This window comes from Equus quagga, chromosome 17 (genome assembly GCF_021613505.1).
Source record: "Equus quagga isolate Etosha38 chromosome 17, UCLA_HA_Equagga_1.0, whole genome shotgun sequence".
Lineage (NCBI taxonomy): Eukaryota > Metazoa > Chordata > Mammalia > Perissodactyla > Equidae > Equus > Equus quagga.
In genome coordinates this window covers 36,596,892-36,615,770 of record NC_060283.1, presented here as the reverse complement: position 1 = coordinate 36,615,770, position 18,879 = coordinate 36,596,892, and the positions used below count along the sequence as shown (strand labels likewise).

General features: G+C 49.1%; 1 protein-coding gene across 4 annotated transcripts in view; it reads right to left on the bottom strand.

Annotated features, from left to right (window-relative positions):
• IQCA1 (IQ motif containing with AAA domain 1) overlaps positions 1-18,879 on the bottom strand; it is a 157,975-nt gene that overhangs the window by 14,621 nt on the left and 124,475 nt on the right. For all 4 annotated transcript variants that reach the window (XM_046644268.1, XM_046644267.1, XM_046644269.1 and 1 more), the window contains one exon: positions 8,758-8,844. In XM_046644268.1, the coding sequence (XP_046500224.1) occupies positions 8,758-8,844 (87 nt within the window). The remainder of the gene's footprint in view (positions 1-8,757; positions 8,845-18,879) is intronic.

Sequence of the window (18,879 nt, the reverse complement as noted above, 5' to 3'; positions counted from 1 at the left end):
CCCGGCCCAGCCTTTTTGCTCCATCCTCTCCCCTTCTGGCGATGTATCAGGCAATGCTCTGCTGCCATTCACAGGGTTTTCATGGCCAGTTTTCTGGGAAGTGGGTGGCCAGGTCCTTCTTCCTAGTCTGGAAGCTCCACTGAAGCCTGTCCACCATGGGCGACCCTGCTGGTATTTGAAATCCCAGTGACAGCGCTTTCAGCAGCCCAGCAACGTGCAGACACCAAAGGATGAGAACTGACAGATGGGGGGTGTGGTTCCCTGACTGGGACACAAACCCAGAACGCAGTGGTGAGAACGCCGCATCTTAACCACTGGACCACCAGGGCCGGCTCTCTAGCATCTGCCTTGCACTTATCACTTCTTACACCCAGGCTGGTGGTGAATCTTCAAGCTCAATAATACTAGTTAGTAGCATCTCTTGAGTGCTTACTGTGCTCCAGGTAATTCTCTGAGTGCTCGACAAGGACTTCTTCACTTGGTCCTCATGGCCCCCCTAGCAGGGGGACACTGTCCTCACCCGCACTCGGGAGATGCAGACTTGAGGCACAGAGAGGCTGAGGGATGCCCTGAAGTCCCAGAGTTCACGAACAGGACCCCAAGTGAACACGGAGGCAGTGACTCCAGACTCCTGCTCCTCCCTCCACGCTGGGGTCCCCTGCCTCCAGGGAGGATGTGCCAGGGGGCTTGCTTGTCCCCCCACAGACCCCTTTCCTGGGTAAGGGCCTATCCCAATGGAGGGCTGTAAAGGAGACTTAAAGATATATTATTATTATATTATGTTACATGATGATTACTTATATCATTATTATGGTATACATATCAGCTTTATTGAGCTAGAATTCACATACCATACAATTCACCTATTTAAAGTAAATAATTCAGTGGTTGTTAGTATATTCACAGAGTTGTGCAACCATTACTACAATCAATTTTAGGACATTTTCATCCCCTCCAAAAAAACTATACCCATAAGCCGTCACCGCTCATTTTCCTCCAACCCCCTTCTCAAGACCTAGGCAACTACTAATTTGCTTTCTGTCTCTCCAGATCTGTATATTCTGGATATTTCATATAAATACAATCATACAGTATTCGTTGTGTGTGTGTGTATATGTGTGTGTGTGTCTTTCCTCTTTCATTTAGCATGATATTTTTGAGGTTCACTTATGTCGTGACATATATTAGTACTTCATTTTAATCACTGAATGATATCCATTGTATGGATATGCCGTATTTCATTTATCCATTTATGAGTTGATGGACGTTTGTGCTGTTTCTGCTTTTTGGCTATTGTGAATAATGCCACTAGGAACATCGGTGTACAAGCTTTGCTGTGGACACGTATTTTCATTTCTCTTGGGTACATACACAGGAATTGAATTGCTAGGTAATTTGGTTGCTCTGTGTTCAACCATTTGCAGGAATGTCAGAGTCTCCCAAAGTGGCCGCACCATTTTACAATCCTAGCAGCAGAGGACGAAGGTTCAAGTTTCTCCATATCTTTGTCAACACTTGTTTTTGTCTATTTTTGTTTTATTTAGCCATTCTGGCGGGTGTGAAGTGGTATCTCATTGTAGTTTTGATTTGTATTTTGTTGATGGCTAACGATGTTCAGCATCTTTCCATGTGCTTATTGGCCATTTGTATATGTTCTCTGGAAAAATGTGTATTCAGATCCTTTGCCCACTTTTTAGTTGGGTTACTTATCTCTTTATTATTGAGTTGTAAGAGGTCTTTGGACTTTCTAGACACAAGTCCCTTATCAGATGATTTGCAAATATTTTCTCCCATTCTGTGGGTTGTCTTTTCACTTTCTTGATTATGGCCTTTATAGCAAAAGTGTTTTTAGTTTTGATGCGATGCAATTTAATTTTTCTTTTGTTGCTTGTGCTTTTGGTGTCATATCTAAGACCCCACTGCTTTATCCAAGGTCACAAAGGTTTGTGCCTCTATTTTCTTCTAAGGGTTTTTACAATCTTAGCTCTTACTTTTAGGTCTTTGATGCATTATGGGTTGATTTTTGTATACTGTGTGAGGTAGGGGTCCAACTTCATCTTTTTGCAGGTGGCTATCCAGTTGTCCCAGTACCATTTGTTGAAAAGACTGTTCTCTCTCCATTGAATTGTCTTGGCACTTTGTCACAAAATCAGCTGACTGTCAATGTAAGGGTTTATTTCTGGACTCTCAGTTCTATTCTATAGATCTATGCGTCTCTCCTTATGCCAGGACCACACTGTCCTGATTGGTGTAGCTTTGCTTTTCAGTAAGTTTTGAAACTGGAAAGTGAGAGTCCTCCAACTCTGCTCTTCTTTTTCAAGATTTTTTGGGCTATTCTGGGTCCTTTGAATTTCTGTATGAATTTTAGGATCCGATTGTCAATTTCTGCAAATAAGCCAGCTGGAATTTTGATGGGGATTGCGTTGAACTTGTAGATGAATTTGGGGATTCTTGCCATCTTAACAATATTAAGTTTTTCAATCTGTTAACGTGATGTATCTTTCCATTTATCTGGACTTTCTTTGACTTTTTTCAAGAATGTTTCATAGTTTTCAGAATAGAAGTCTTGCACTTCTTTTGTTAAACTTATTTCTAAATATCTTACTCTTTTTGATGTTATTATATATGGACTTGTTTTCCTAACTTTTGATTTCATTGCAAGTGTATAGAAATAAGTTGCTTTTTGTATATTGATCTTATATCTGGCAACCTTGCTGAACTTGTCTTTTAGTTCTAATACTTTTTTAGTGGCTTCCTTAGGATTTTCTCCATATGAGATTATGTCATCTGCAAATAGAGATCGTTTTACTTCTTCCTTTCCAATATGGATGCCTTTATTTCATTTTCTTCCCTACTTGCCCTGACGAGAACCTCCAATATAACGTTGGATAGAAGAGAAAACCTTAAGGGAAAAGCAGCCAGTCCTTCACCATTGAGTATGACATGAGCTGTGGAATTTCTGTAGTTGCCCTTTACCAGATTGAAGTTCTTTTCTCTTCTTACTTTGTTGAGTCTTTTTTTTTTTTTTTTTTATCATGAAGGGTGTTGGACTTTGCCAAATGCTTTTTTTGCAGCTATTGAGATGATGACATGGTTTTAGTCTCTCATTCTAACCATATAGTGTATCACATTAATTGATTTTTGGACGTTAAGCCTGGGATAAATCCTGCTTGGGCATGGTATACAATCCTTTTTCTATATAGTCGGATTCAGCTTAGAGGAGACCTTTTGTAACGGAACTCACAGCAGAGAAAGAGATGGGGTTTTTACAGCAAAATAAATCCTGCAGGCTGGGCCTGAGGCCAGATCACCAGGCGTCTTCCTGCCATTTCCTCCGGTACCCACAGGAGTTCAGAGCCTGCTCCAGCTCCATCAGGAGGAAACAACGGCCCTGATTCCACCCTGGAAACACTCAGTGGTCATTGGGGAGAACAGAGGAACTCAAAAGAGGGCAAAGCACAGGAGGAGGATGATTTGGAATGAGACTTCCTGAAATCCTAGAAGTGGGCAGTTCTGACAATAAGAATGAAAACCTGTTCATGAAGGGGCTGCTCCCCCATCCCCACCCCAGGTCTTTACAGAAACCTGCCATTGCTCAGACTCATGCTTCTGGGCTGGCCTGGGCAGGGAGGGGTGTTTGCTGGGCCTTTACTTTGATTCTGAATTTCCCCTCGGGGGCCAAGCTGTGTGCAAAAAAAAGAAAAAGAAAAAGCCCAAGGAAGGAACTCCGTAATAACGGGCAGATGATGGAGCAAATGCTTAAATGCAGAGACTTCACTTCAGACAGATTCGATCTCAATCTTGGCTCTGCTCTTAACAGCTGTGTGACCTTGGGCAGGTTGCTCAACTTCTCTGAGCCTTAGTCCCTGCATCTGAGAAATGGGGAAAATCATAGAACTTAACTTATAAGGATGCTGAGAGGACTGCATTGCATACCGTGCCTGTCCGACAAAGTGCTTAAAAAGGGAGTAATTATTCTGACATCCAAGTGCTGGTGGGAAATCAACGCCAGGTCTGCTCTAGTGAAGAGTAAAATTTTGAAAGGGGAGAGTCAGAAACACTGGGGGCTTTGTGATTCGGAGGAAACTGGCCAGATTGCCAACAGAGCTCAAAATGACTGTGTGAAAAGCTCCCATCCGTTCCTGTTGTATCAGACCGTGTGTCTTCAACTGCTCAGCTCTGGAAAGCTGCCTCCTGGCCTCTTGGCACTCGAGGAAAGCCCTCTGCTGAGATTCTGGAAGGCGGCTCCTCACAGGAACACTAGCCCTGAGCCAGGAAACAGTCCACTGCACTTAGATGAGGCTCGGAGAGTTTGGCAATGTTCAGGATTCGTTTTGCCACGGTGGAGCCAAAGCCCGCTTATGAAAAGTGGTTATATTTTTTTAAAAAATTAAATAACCCTTTGAAAATGCAGGCGGAGCAGTGGGTAGTGATGGAGGAGGAGTCGGGGCAGGCCCTGCTGGAGTTTGTAGCATTGCTGGGGAGGGGTCCCGTGGGGCATTCTGGGTGACTGCATCTGAGGCTGCGGGGAGAGCTGCGGGCTGGGGATCGAGTGGCGCAGTCATTGGATTAGCGGTGATCTTGGAAGCCAAGAGACGGTGCCCAACGCAGGCAAGGAGAGAGAAGAAGGCCGTGGGCCTGGGATGGAACCTCAGGGAGCAGCAACGTCTTTAAGGGGTGGGTAAAAGTGTGAGAAGGGGACACAGAAGACAGTGTTGGTGGGCTATGAGGAGACCGGGAGAGGGCAGGGCCATGGATGCTAAGGGAGGAGCGAGTTTTACAAAATGGGGCATTTGAACCATGTTGAATATGGCAGAAAGGGAGAGGAAGGGGATCAAAGTGTTCACTGGCAAAACGGATGTCAAAGAAGGACTTTGTGAGAGCGGTTTCTGCGGAGTTGGAAGGCAGCAAGTGACAGTGTCGGCTGAGGAGTGGGCGGGGATGGTGGGAACAGACCGGGCTTTTAAGAAGCTTGATGGAGAAGAGTGCAGGCGGTGGGGGCAACTGGGACATGCGGGGTGCACACGGGAGCTGCGCAGAGACTGGTGGAAGGGGGACTGACCCAAGGGCCCTGGTGGAGCTGGCCGCTCTGTGGGGCAGAGACACACTTGCGTGGTCTCCCCAGTGAACTAGTCGCCATGGTGACAGTGATGTGGTCCACTGTCCTGAGGCAGGAGATGATATTGCTACCTGTGCATCCTGAGATGGCAGGGCCACTTGAACTTAATTAGTCTGTTCGGATAACAAATGTTGATCCTGGCTGCAGCATCCAGAGTGACATCCTAACTGAGGGTGAGACGCAGCCCATCAGAAGGGGATGGAAAGGAAGGGTGAGGCCACTCCATCAGCGCTCCCTTGTGCTCGGGCCACCTGTGTTCCAGTTCAGAGCCACATCCATTACGCTGGAGGCCCACACGCTCATCCATCAGGCCAGCCAACATCCCCAGGCCACCTCCACTGCCGCCGCCCCGCACCGCTGGGGCTGCCAGCCCCACGCAACTGTATTATTGTGGGCAATTTCAAATGAGTGCCTAGCATCCATGCAGCCATTTCAGTTTGCTTTTCTGCAGTCCGCTCCACCGAGCCAGTGCCGCGGCCAGCTGCAACAAAGCGAGCCATGCCCTCGCGGAGGCCCTGTTGTGATGTGGGGAAGGCTCCTGTGAGATGAGGTAACGGCGGGTAATGGTGCAGAAAATGCAGCCGCAGACGGTGGCGCCTCATTCTTTACCGCCTTCGCCTCTGCACAAACAACGGACCCACCGCGTTGGAGATGCAGACGGTGGAGAGGACGGCTCTGCTCCCTGGAGGTGGAGAAGGGAAGCGGCACCATCCAGGCATCCGCCTGGGATGGGGGTCTGTTTGTAAGAGTGTTGGGATGGGCTTAGTAGGACCCTGGGTCTTCCTGAGAGTCTAGCCCTGAAAGGGCTTCTTGAGGGTGTTGAGGACGACGGGAGGGGACAGTGTGTGGTCAGGATTGTGGGGACTCCGGAGCTGTGCCTCTTTGGCTCTAAGACCCGCGGGCCCACGGGCAGTCCTCAGGATGTGGTTTAGCGTGGCCTGGGGGGTGGAGAGGGGTGGACGCGGGCGTAGTTGAAGCACGCGGGAGGGCAGACAGGGAAGCCAGTGGCTGGCACTCGGTGTCGTCTACCTGAGAGCGGCATCCAGTTGGAGAGCAGGGCTCAGCCTCTGCATTCGGACGGATGGAATCGTTTCTGAGTTCCAGGGCCACCTCTAACCAGTTGCGCGCCCTCTCGGATGGAGCCTTTGTCCTCTTCTGCAAATCCGTGGGAGGCTGCCCCCCTCCCAGGGTTGCTGGGTGTTTCCCTGACATATGCATGGTACTCCCAGGGCCTCCGCTTCCTGTCCTAGGCGTGGGGACCGGGTCTCTGCTTTGGGGGTGCTGTTGGTGTCAGGGCTGTGGGCAGTGGGCACAGCAGCCTCCCGGTTTTTCTGCAGGTGGAATTTTTCCCTGTGTCTCAATGCCTTTGGGACAGGTGCTGGGGCAGGTGGTAGATGCTCTGCTGGGTTCCCAGGTGGCTGAGCGATGCACTGAGAAGCCACTGGTGACGCCTCCCGGATTCCTCTCCTCCGCGACGCAGCTGCTGCCCTTGCTGTTGGCCGGTCACCTTCAGAACGCGGATGGCCAGTGCTCGTGGCCGCCCCAGGCCCTGCTGGCTGAGGGACTCGGGTAAGGGAGGAGTCAGAGGCTGGGGGCTGGGAAGGAGAGCAGAGCTGGCCCAGCCCTGGCCCCAGAGGCCCAGGAAGGCACAGGAACCCTGCAGCCCTGCTCTCCGGGGGGGCAGGCCCAGGAGGTGGGGTGAGCAGGGACCCGTGGCCTGTGTGCAGCTGGAGGATGCCCACGCCGTGGTTCCCTGTACTCCGCTCTCCCAAAGTCGGGGTGTTGGAGCTGGGTCCCGGCCTGCTGGTCGGAGGGCGCACGCCTCTTGCAGCTCTGTCTGGACCAGGACGGCTCAGGCCCCCGGCTGGCCTTGCGGATGTTCAGGGACCAGGAAACTCCTCTTCTGTATTCACTAGGTGCTCTGCGGTTTATTCCAGGGCGTGATCCATGGTCTTCAGTGCAGTTAATATCCCGGACACACGATGGACGCTTCCAATGCAAAGGTGGACAGAGTAAGTGTCCCATTTGTCCACAACAAAGACTCTGCCCCCAAAGGCTGTCATTTTCCATAGGAAGAAAACTGGTCAGCACCCATATCTGTGGGAATCAGAGGCTGTGCTGAGAGAACATCTCGGTGTCACCAACAAGAGGGCCGAGTCAGGTGACGGTTCTGGAGACTCGAGTCTGTCATCATCGCCACCTTTGCGGCTGTCTGTCCCCTTCCCATGCGTTCCCTTTAGGGGAGGCACCTACTGGACCCACATGTCATTCCCTGTCGTCAGCTCTCCCTCAAAGGCCCCCGTTAGCCCTGCCCCAGTGCTCCTTTGGCTCCCTTATAAATGAGCGTGTCACATGCCTCATGTTCTCCACCTACTCAGGTGTGCAGATGGGCGGACGGCTGAAGTTGCTGACAGCAAGCCGACAGCTCGAGGGGGTCCTGGGAGAGAATGCAAGGGGGGCTTCGTGAACTCGGAGGCTGTTCTCCTTGAAACTCTTAGACAGTAAGGAAGTGGAAGCTCAGAGAGGTTAAGTTACTTGCTCACGGACACACAGCCAGCTAAGGTTAAAGGCAGAGCAGCCTGGAACCCAAGTTGCCCGACTTCCCACTCCCCAGGCTGATGTCCAGTGGGAGAGCCAGTAGCCCTTGTCCGTTAATGAGATAAAGCTTCTGATGACATCAGGTGTGTGTGACACCTTGGACCAAACACCGCGCTGCATCTCTCTTTAGCTTTCTCATCTGCTTCGTAGGAACTGCCTTCAAGTTTCCTCAGCGTGGACTTTTTTATTTTTCCAATGCACCCACTTCGCCAGCAGAGGGAGCTAACTACTACATTCCCGGATTAAATAATAAATGAGTCCTCTTAGTTTCTGAAATGACAGGGCAATCAAGGCTCATTTGGGGAAGGAGAGGTTGAGCTTTCGCTCTTTATCCAAATGATCTCTACCTGCTAAAAATGATGTATAATACATAAGGATCCAAAGTGATTAAAATCCTTATGAATTTAATCAGAAATTCACAGTTAACCACTATTTGCTTTGGTGCAAATTGATGTGGAATAACAATCATGTGTAGCTGCAATTTTTTTTTTTTTTAAACTTGTGGGAAATTTGCGGGCGATTGGTGGGGGGAAGTGCGGGGGAGGGGGGCCATTGAAAGGAGAGAAAAGAAGGAAGGAAGCAATTCAAAGGCGGTTCCCCCGAGGCCCCCAGTGCACGCACTTAGCAGTTTCATTGACGGCCTTTGTTCATAAATTCCAGGCCTTTTGCTATTTATTATTATGAACAATAGGAAATCCTAATCATAACTCCGATGTGTGCCATCTACTCTGACGGAGCGGAGTTCTCCAGATTGTTTCTTTCCTCCGAATCCTACGTTTGGGCTTGAAGCTCCCCCTCCCACCTTCTTCCATGCTTTCTTTCATTTTTTTTTTTTTTTCACTAAATTGTCTCATAAAATCAGACCACTGGATCCTTTCAAATACAGACAAATACTCAGCACAGAGAGCGACAGCTGCCCCTCTGCTTTGTTCCTCCCTCAAAAAAGCAAGACCTTCTCGAGAAGCAGAGGGGGGTCCCGGGTCAGGGGCCCCTCAGAGGAAAGAAAGGGCCAAATGAATAACGGCTGGAGTAACCCTCACCATCCTTTCGGCGCTGGGGACTTTCTTGTAGAAGGTTTTTTCTGTGTCTCCGATCCACACCACGGAGGGCTGGAGCTGGTGGGCCACCTGCAAGGAGAAGGCAGGGTCTCGGTTGGAAAGGCAACTCCCTCTTGGGCACCGCACTTGAGCCCCAGCCAACAGCATGACTTGACGGCTCCCTGTGACGGCTCTCGCGGGTGGCAGAGCCTGATGGGGCTCCACAGCACGCGCCACCGTACCCCTCCTCCCCTGCAGTGGGGGCACCACCGCGGCCTCCTCTCCCACCTTATGGACAACCTGGAGGGCTGCACATTCTATTCCAGGACCCTGAGCACCTCCACTTGATTTGGTTTGAAATAAACCAATGGTTTTCTGCTGCAAACGAACAGGGAATCGGGCCACGAGTTTTAATTACAGCCTCCTCCTCTGTTGCTCCCAGCTTTATTCAAGTTTGCTCATCGTGAGAAAAACCGTCTCAGCACAAGGGGCCCCCTGACGCCATTTGTTCGTTTCCGTGTGGCTGTGCCTTTGTGGCCAAGGTTTCGCCTGGAAAGTAGCTCTGAGCCGCTCCAGGGCGGGCTGGGCTCGGCGACAGTGCTGGGACTTACCCTGGGCCCGCGAATAATTGCCACACACCTAACGGTCTCTTCAAAGCGCCCCCATGAGAGCGAAGTTCGGGCGTTTTTGCAACAATTTGTGCTTTGTGCGAAATTGAGACAGATCAAAGCCCTCTCCAGCTACAGAGAATCCAGTGTTATGGACTCCTATTTTTATATTTCTTAAAACATCATTAAGGCAGCAGGCGTGATTTTTAAACCAAGACAGGCATTTAACAAACGATGGAAAACTCATCAGGAATGCTGTGGCCGTGCCTGGTCCCCCAGCATTATGTCCCAAGGGAAGCAGATTATGCACGTTCAAAGGCAAAAGTGGATTTAACTGGATCCTGGTGCCAGTCCGACACCTGGGCTGGTGCAGTCACGGCCCCCCCCAACAGGGATGTTCAGAGAGGAATCAGTACCAGCCAACCACGGTTTGGCAGGCGTTATTTTTTAGACCCAGGACCACAGAGTTTAAGAATTCAGAATCGCAAGTTTTAATCCCAGTACTGAGGCGGCGTGGCATGGTGTGACAGTAACAATGAGTGCCAGCAGTTAGCGAGCAGCCGTGTGCCAGACCTGGGCCACACGCATCCACCTGGAGTCCCATGCACGGTCAGGGCCAGCACGGAGCCAGCACATCCTCCCCTCTGAGGACTTCACCTGCAATCACTTGTTCACCCTCACTGCTGTACTAGAAAGCAGGTACCATTATTATTATCCCTGTTTGCAGATGGGGAAACTGAGGCTCAGAGACGCTAAGTGACCTGTCCAGGGTCACACAGCTAGAAAGCGGCAGAAGCAGGCTGCAAGGCCGGGCTGATGGCTGCCGAGTCTGTGCTGGAAGCATGGCCACATCCACAGGTTCCCTCATTTGCTCAAGCCAGACACGTGGGTATCCGCCCTTGCCTCGCCAAGCCGCATCTCACAATCCCAAAGTCGATCCATTTCCTTCCTAATCTCTTTCAACTCCATCAGTTAGCCCATTCTCTCAGCTCCTTACTTTAAGTCCCTCAACTTCTTTCCAACGTGGCCTAAAGTGTCAAGGGGGCCTCCTCCAAGGAACCATTGTTCCACCAAAGCTATTTGGAGTTTAAGTCAATATGACCCAGCTATCCCTCTACTGGGCATTTATCCAAAGAACTTGAAATCAACAATTCAAAGAGACTCGTGACCCCTATGTGCATTGCAGCATTAGTCACAATAGCCAGGACGGGGAAGCAACCCAAGTGCCCACCAACGGATGATTGGATAAAGAAGATGCGGCATATATATACCACGGGGTACTCCTCAGCCATAAAAAAGACAAAATTGTGCCATTTGGGACAATATGGATGGACCTTGAGGGTATTATGTTAGGTGAAATAAGCCAGACAAAGACAAGCACTGTGTGATTTCACTCACATGTGGAAGATAAACAAAGATGTGGATGAAGAGAACAGATTAGTGGTTACCAGAGGGGAAGGGGGTTGGTGGTAAAGGGGCACATAAGGATGGTGATGCAGAAAGACTAGACTATTGGTGGTGAGCACGATGCAGTCTATACAGAAACCGATATATAATAATGTACACCTGAAATTTACACAGTGTTATAAGCCAATATGACCTCAATAAAATAATTTAAAAAAAATCTTGCCTACTTCCAGCCCCCCAACAAAAGTAAGAAACGAGATACTGTCTGTAAAAGGTTTCCAGCTTCTTAGGCAAAAGATATTTTGTTTATAATAACAAAGGCAAGATCTTATTCTTTTCAGCCCCTCTTAAAAAAATCTTAGTTTTAGAACTGAAACCAGTGGAAAAACAATTTTCCCAGAAACAATTGTCTCCTGTCTTAGGCTGAACTGTGCTCTTGTCGATGCCACAGACCTCGCCTCTCCCATGGCCATTTGGCAAGCAGAGGATTTTCCATAGTTTTCATTTGTGCGTCTCTCTTCTCCCAATCTGGCTTTTCTTAATGGGAATCGCAGATGTGGGTACCAAGGACTTCAGTGGCACTTTTCCTCTTTCTGCTTTTAACAAAGTCAGCTGCCTGGATGGACTTGAGATACAGGAATCTTCTTAGCTGGGGATCCTTTTCAGACCAACAGTCTTATTTCTGGCACCTTGCTTAAAGTTGTTTTGAAAACCTGGCCCCACCGTTCCATTGAATGTGGAAAGTTAACCATTGTTCCCTGAACTTGATGCTCTTTCAGAGCGCATGGGGAATTCCACACTTCCTGTATTTTTCACATGCACCTGTGCAGGAATTTCTTTCCCAGGCCCCGCCACCTGCTTCGGGGCCCACAGGGCTGTGTGGAGGACTCTGGCGGTGATGTGGTTTGGAAGGGCTCGATTATGATCAAATGAAACAGAAAACATTTCAAAGCGAGTTCTTTCATGGTAACAATACGAGGAACGTTTATTTGCAAAGTGTCTTGGTATCTACGGCACCATTCTGCCCTCCCTCGCCACGTGCCACATACCATGCCAAGCACGTCCCACACCTTCCCCCCTTCTATATGTGAGGTCACTGAGGTAGACAGAGGGGCAAGGAATGTGCCCCACCAGGACCGGAGAAGTGTCAGACCCCGAGTCAGACCTGGGTCTGCCCAACACCCCAGGCCTGTGCTGTGAACCAGGCAGCACGCTGCCATGTTGCGTGGGACATATGAGGCCTCTTCCAGAGCATCTCGTTACCCTTGACCTGTATCTTCCACCATCATCTTTCATTCCAGCAGGACGAACTCTAAAACTATCACTCTCTTGTCCTCCTGAGCCTGAATTTCTGATTTTCCTGACCTTCCTGAGTGGCCAGCTGGTCAGGGGACACCTGGTGACCGTGCTCAGTTCTGGGCAGAGAAGAGAGGCATGGAAAACTGGGCATTCCCAGGAGGAAAACCTCCCACCAGGAAGGACCGAAGGCACTGAGGCTCTTTTCTTTGGGTGAAAGAAGACTCAAGGGGGTAAGTTAACTGTTTTCAAATAGTTGAAAGACAGTCATGGGGAAGAAAGACTGGCTGTATTATTTTTGGCCCAGCATGTAGAATGAGAGCCATTCTCTCATCTCTTCCATCAAGAAATGTTTACAGAGGAGCGTTGACACGCCAGACACTGAGCTAGGTGCGGGGGCCCCTGCCCTCAAGGAGCCCCCCAGTAGAAGAGGAGGCAGACGTGAGGGTGTGAGGGTGGCCTGGGGCTGCAGCCAACGATAGAGTGGAGCCATGGGAATGGATGGAGGGATTCCCAAGTAAAGGGGGAGAGTGGATGAGGGCACACGAGGGCTGGAGGTGGGACCACCAGGTGAAGACGTTGATGGGGTGGGGGGGGATGCTGAGAAGGAAGAGCAGCACCAAAGAGGAAAAAGGGGCACAGAAGACAGAGCCGTCCCCAGAGCCCAGAGAAGACACAGGTGCAGGAAGGGAGTGGGCAGCGGCGGCCAGTGCTGGCCTGAGGGTCTGATGACCAGGAGGTCACTGGTGTTGTCTCAGGGCATGGAGGGGACAGAAGCCACGTGTCAGGGAGCTGAGGTATGAATGCAACAGAGACAGAGACAGAGAAAGGTCTTTCAGAAAGACAGGCAGCGCAGAGTTTGGAGATGGCGTGGGATGGGGAGGGAAGGGGGCAGAGATGACCTTGGAGATAAGAAGGGCTGGTCTTCCTTGCGCCACGGACCTTCTGGCACAGGCAGTGCCGGTGACACAAGGGACATTTGCCGATGCACCAGGGCTGAGCTCTGAAGACATGTCTGCTGGAAATTCGGTCCTTTCTGACTGTTATTGCAAATTCATTAGTAAAGATTTCAGAATACATATGCAGACTGACTTCAACAACACTCTTCACCCCCTCCATTGAGAACTTCCTATCTTTGCAGACTTTTTTCTGTATTTGCAAAATTGAAATTGTTCCACATTCGCTGCTTCATATTCTTGTTCCCTTAGTATGAAATTTCCTTCTCCAACATCATTTTAACATGCTGTCTCATAATTTATTGATCTAGCCCCTGTTTTTGAACATGTGGATGGTTTCCGCACTCTAACTAAACCACAGTGCTCAGAGGAACACTTTTGGGCACATGACTGGCCATTTCCTTAGAACAACGCCAGCCTCACGAGAAGCTACAGGATCGGCGGGCTGTGTGTTGTTCATGTTTTTATGTGTGTTGTCAACCTGCCTTCCTGGGAGGTCTCAATTTATACTCCCTCCAGTCATAAGAAGTGGATCTGGCTTCTACACTCTTCGCAACAAGTATTAGCAATAAAAAAAACCCTCTTTGCTAATTTGTTAATGAAAAATGGTATCCTTTGCTCTTTTCATTTTCATTTAGCGATGAAAAGCCGTCATTTAAATTACTCACAGATAGTTTGAGGTCATGGGCAATTAAATGTAATTAATTCATAATTGAACTTTTCGGAAGTTACAAAAGGTAGTTTACTTCAGCTGCCAGTAGAGGGCTCTTCAGTCCTAGCAAATATCGCTACAGGTTTTCAGTTTTGTGTCACTTCTGGAATAAAGACAAATTTCCACCCACATGTGCTTTGTCAGATTCTTGGAAGCTCGATCAAACAATTAAGACATCTCCCTTGATGTGAGTTTTATGGATTTGATCTTCTGTATCCTCCAAAGAGACGTTGTCAAACATTCACCATCAGAATTAGATTCTCTTGGGTTAGGATATAATGGCTTAACGATGAAAACCTGTTTGTGTTTGGCATGCTTGAGTTCGTAACAAGATCTGCTCAAATGACTCTTGGAAGCCTTGGAAGTTCTGTTCGAAAGGGTCCTATTTTGCTTGCCAAAGAGAACTCCAGGAAAACACTAGCTATTTTTTTCAGTGGTTGTGTCTCAGTTTACCAAACTGAAAAGGATCATCCATCCATTCTTCCATCCACCCACCCACCCATCCACCCACCCATCCATCCGTCTATCCATTCCATACATATTTGCTGAGCATCTATGATGTGTCAGGCTCCACGGTGGGAGGCAGGGGACATCTGGGAACTGAGAGACATGGTCCCTGCCTGCAGAGTGGTAGCTTCCTACATCTGAATGGGAGCTGCCGGACACAGTCACCAGGCAGCCACCAGCGAGGTGCTGCCAAATTGGGGAGGAGTTGGAAAGGTATGGGTTATTGGAGAGGTGGGGCTCACTTTCCTGCACTGCAGTCACTTAGATTCTGTTTAAATTCTTTAATATACTTAATATGTGAAGACATTTTGTTCTGTATTTCCACTATTTTAAAGTGCTATTTTAAACTTCTATTTCCCTGCATTAGCTTTTACGAGATTGTGGAAGTTACTTCAAGTCCTCACTGGGTATTAGCTGGCATAAACCATAAATGATAATCAGAAGAAGAGCAGAGGTGTATTAAAGAGTCAGGAGCTTGGCTCAGCCTACCCTGGATGGAAAGGAAGGCAAACTGAGGCAGAGGAGAGGACCAGGAGGGAGTGGGGATGCAGGCACTGTTGCTAGACTGTGACAGGTGATGCGGGGGGAGCCAAGTCAGCGTTAGTGACAGGAACACGTGGACGCTATTGCTGATTGTCAGGCTGTACTCCAGAGGAAGGTGTCTGGACGGTGCCAGCCATCAGGCTTACAAGTCATCCGGACTTTCCTCGGAGCCCTCTCCTCCTCCCGGCCCACTCCCGACTACACTAGGGCCAATGGATTCACGCCAGACGCACGGACTCTGGGCCAACTCTGAGAAGCACAGGGGTGGATGCCGTGTGCAAGGCCAGACTCAGCCTCCCACGGCACGTTTTACCCACATTTCAGGCACCCTCTGCTCTAAGTGTTTCCAAGTCGGTTAAAAATCTTAATGCCTGTGACATCGCGCCGGGTCCCAGCTCGTCCCTGTTATGCCAGCACAGAACAAGAGCAGATGCCCACTGTATTGACGGTGACTTACAGCCTGCAGAAAGTTGTCACAGAGCCTCCTGAGAGACGGCGCCCGGGGCATCTGCAGTCTGGCGCCCTCTCCCCCTGCGGAGTCCACCCCACCTCAGGGGGTACGTGGGACTGCTCTGGAGTTCCCGCTCAATTTTGCTGTGAACCTAAAACTGCTCTAAAATATAGAGCCTATGTAAGAAAAAATCTTTGATGCCTACGTCCGCTCCCTTCCTCAACCTGAAACTGTCTCCAGGACACAGTGGAAGGGGACCTGGATTTCAGATGGCAGACCCATCAGGTCTTACGGTCACCAGCCCCTGCCTTCCTGCAACAAAGGGCTACGTCCTGTTTCTCTCTCTCTCCCCTCCTCTCCCTTCCCCTCCTCTCTTCTCTACCTTTTTCTTCTCTTCTCTTCTCTCTCTCACTTGAGCAGCTGTTTTTTGGGGTCAAGTGTAGATCTTTGCTTTCTCCTTCTTGCAAAGGTGGGACTAACATATTTATTACACATCTGTGTGCTTAAAACAAAAATCACCCACCAATAGCAACAATGCCCTTGTTTGCGTTATTAACCAGGAGGGAGTCTCCGTAAGCTATACAAACAGAGCTGGCTGGGCTCCCCATCGCCTGACTCCTGGCCCAGCTGTTGACACCAGCACATCTGGGCAGGATCCTCTGGCCTGAGGCCAGAGGCTGTTGGCTGTGAGCCCAACGAGGAGGCACCAGCAGCATCGCAGCCTCCTTTTGTCCGGGCTCGCAGGCCAGTGTGGGCCACGTGGCCTAGACCAGACACTGGCTAGGCGGCCTCCGTAGGCTGCTCTGCCAGCTCTCTCTCCGGTTGTAGCCCTCAGTGGCCGGATCATGTGCAAAGGAAGAGAGGGAGGACGCGAGGACCACGGGGAAGAGAGAACATCTCTCCCAAGACGCAGAGCTCAGGATGAGGAGTTCTCTGCTCCGGCCTGCTTTCCTGGGCTCAGCCCGTCCCCGCTGGCCTTCTCATGAGGGGCTGCACGGTCATGGAAGGGGTAACTCAGGAAGAAGAGCCATCCCGGGCGGGTATGCCAACAGGATGCAACAACTTCCAGTTCCTTCATGGTCTCATGCCGGAATGCCCCCCGCTGATACTTTGGCCCAGGAATGGCCTTGCCCTTGGGTCACCAAGAAGGCACAGGGCCGGGCGTGACGGAGCCTTCACTCCCCCAGAGGCTGGCTGGGGGCCATGTGACGGCTCTGCACTCAGAGCTAGGCTTAAATTCAGATGCCAGCCCTTTAGCTCTTTTGTCTTTTTGCTCAAATTAAGCTCTCTGGGCCTGAGTCTTTTTTGTCTGTAGACTGGGGACATTAATTCCTGCCTCATCAGGGATGGGTGCAATTAAAAAAGACACTGTGTAAAACTCCTCAGCACATGTTGGACTCCTGGCCAGACAACGAGAGTCCTTCCTACTCCTCCACACCCAATTTACTGCTATAAACCCGAGGAGGCTGGTGTCTTGCCTTCGTAACTTCTTTTGTCCACAAAACATATGTTAAATATTAATCATTTACATGTGTTCCTTAATTGTTAGAAACATTTCTGTTTCCTTGTGAAATGGATGTCTATTCTTTTCCACATATAGGTTTTGTAGAGGAGAGAATTTTAAATAACATTTGTTTACTTGTACAGTAATCACATTTCTTTCTTTTTTTTTATATTTTGAGGAAGATTAGCCCTGAGCTAACATCTGTCGCCAACCCTCCTCTTTTTTTGCTGAGGAAGACTGGCTCTGAGCTCACATCCACGCCCATCTTCCTCTACTTTATATGTGGGATGCCTGCCACAGCATGGCTTGACTAGTGGTGCCATGTCCACACCCGGGATCTGAACCAGAGAACCCTGGGCTGCCGAAGCGGAATGTGCTCACTTAACTGCTACACCACCAGGCCAGCCCCATGTAATCACATTTCTTAAAGGAACCCCCCCAGCTGTTAATCTATTGAAGTTATTGTGTGTCAAATAAAGGAACCCTCCAAAAGCAATGGTAACAAAATGGATTTGATTTGGTTCTTATGAAATGAATCAGAGACTCTCATCCCCAGGGTGTTTCCACGTGTGCAAGGTGTTGTGGGTGAAGCAAATGCCACCAGTCAGAAGTGAGATTATGAACAGTTTCCTCTTTTTTTTTTTGGTGAGGAAGATTGGCCCTGAGCTAACATCTGTTGCCAATCTTCCTCTTTTTGCTTGAGGAAGTTTGTCACTGAGCTAACATCTGTGCCAGTCTTCCTCTATTTTGTATGTGGGATGCCACCACAGCATGGCTTGATGAGCGGTGTGTAGGTCCACACCTTGGATCTGAACCCGAGAACCCTGGGCCACCAAAGCAGAGCGTGTGAACTCAACCACCATGCTACAGAGACTTAGTTGCATTCTTTACTCTCTGGAGATGAATTCAGTAACAGGAATTCTTTATAAGAAGATGTGATGAGTAACCAGGCCCTTCTGTTATTTCACCTTCTCCAGCAAATGCTACAGATCTTGCTGTACTCAAGCCACGGGCCCCCTTCTACGGCTCACATAACACAGGAACGCACTATGGCTTCCTGCCATTGCTTTACCAGCATGGGCATAATTTCCCGCTTTCCCTCGGTTAATTAAAAGCAAATACCTCTTTGCAAGGCAGATAGCTGCTCTGTCAGTCACACCAGGATGCAGGGGCCTCGCTGTGTGCGATTTTTAATTGAATGACTCCTACTCCTGCGACCTCTGGGTCTTTCATTAATCAGTTATATACACAGGGAAGGTGAAGCTTAATGAGGTGTGTGTCAGGCACTCTGACACGGAGTGGCCTAGGTGGATAAACATCATGATGACATTATGTTAGCTGTGTCCCAGAGTCACACCAGGAGTGACTGAGCCATGTGGTAGGTGGGAGAAGAGAGGTGTAGTTCAGCCCTACTTCAGTGAGAGTCTGAATAATGAAGTTATCAAACCTGGCGGCTCTGGATCCAGACTGTGCATCACATTGCAACCCAGCAAAATTACCTAAATGCTCTGTGCCTCAGTTTTCTTATCAGTAAAATGAGCATAATGATAGTGCCTATCTCATAAGGCTGTTGTGAGGATGGAATGAATTAATACAGAGAAATGTAGAAAAGGATCTGGGATATATAGATGCTTATGAAATGCCAATTTCTATATTTGTGTGCTTCTGTCTGTTACTTGACAATGTCAACAAAATGTGGTGTTTAGAATGAATGAATTTAGGTGTTCTCTTGGGCAAGAGATGGGTTTCTTTTACTTTTCCTCCAAGGAATTTAGTGCTTAGAGTTGGTGGTTAAGAACACAGAGGCCACAAATCAGGCTGCCGGTCTTTAAATTCCAACTTGCCTTGAAATCCTGGGCTAACTTGGGAAGTGTGCACACAGGAGGGAAGATTCCAAGAAGCTTGGTGGAAAGCAAGAGCTGGAAAACTAAAAGAACTGAGCACAGATCTGAGCTTATGCCAAGTTAGAGGAGCTTGGTAAACACCTCAGGCTTGCTACGGAAGCCTCAAAGTAAAGACTATATTCCAGGATGAAGGGATTTACCCTGGACTATGGGCAAAATCAAAACAGATCCCCACACTGACAAAATGGAAAACAGAGACTCCGTAAGTTCAAGCTGATCAGTCAGCGATTTAACTGG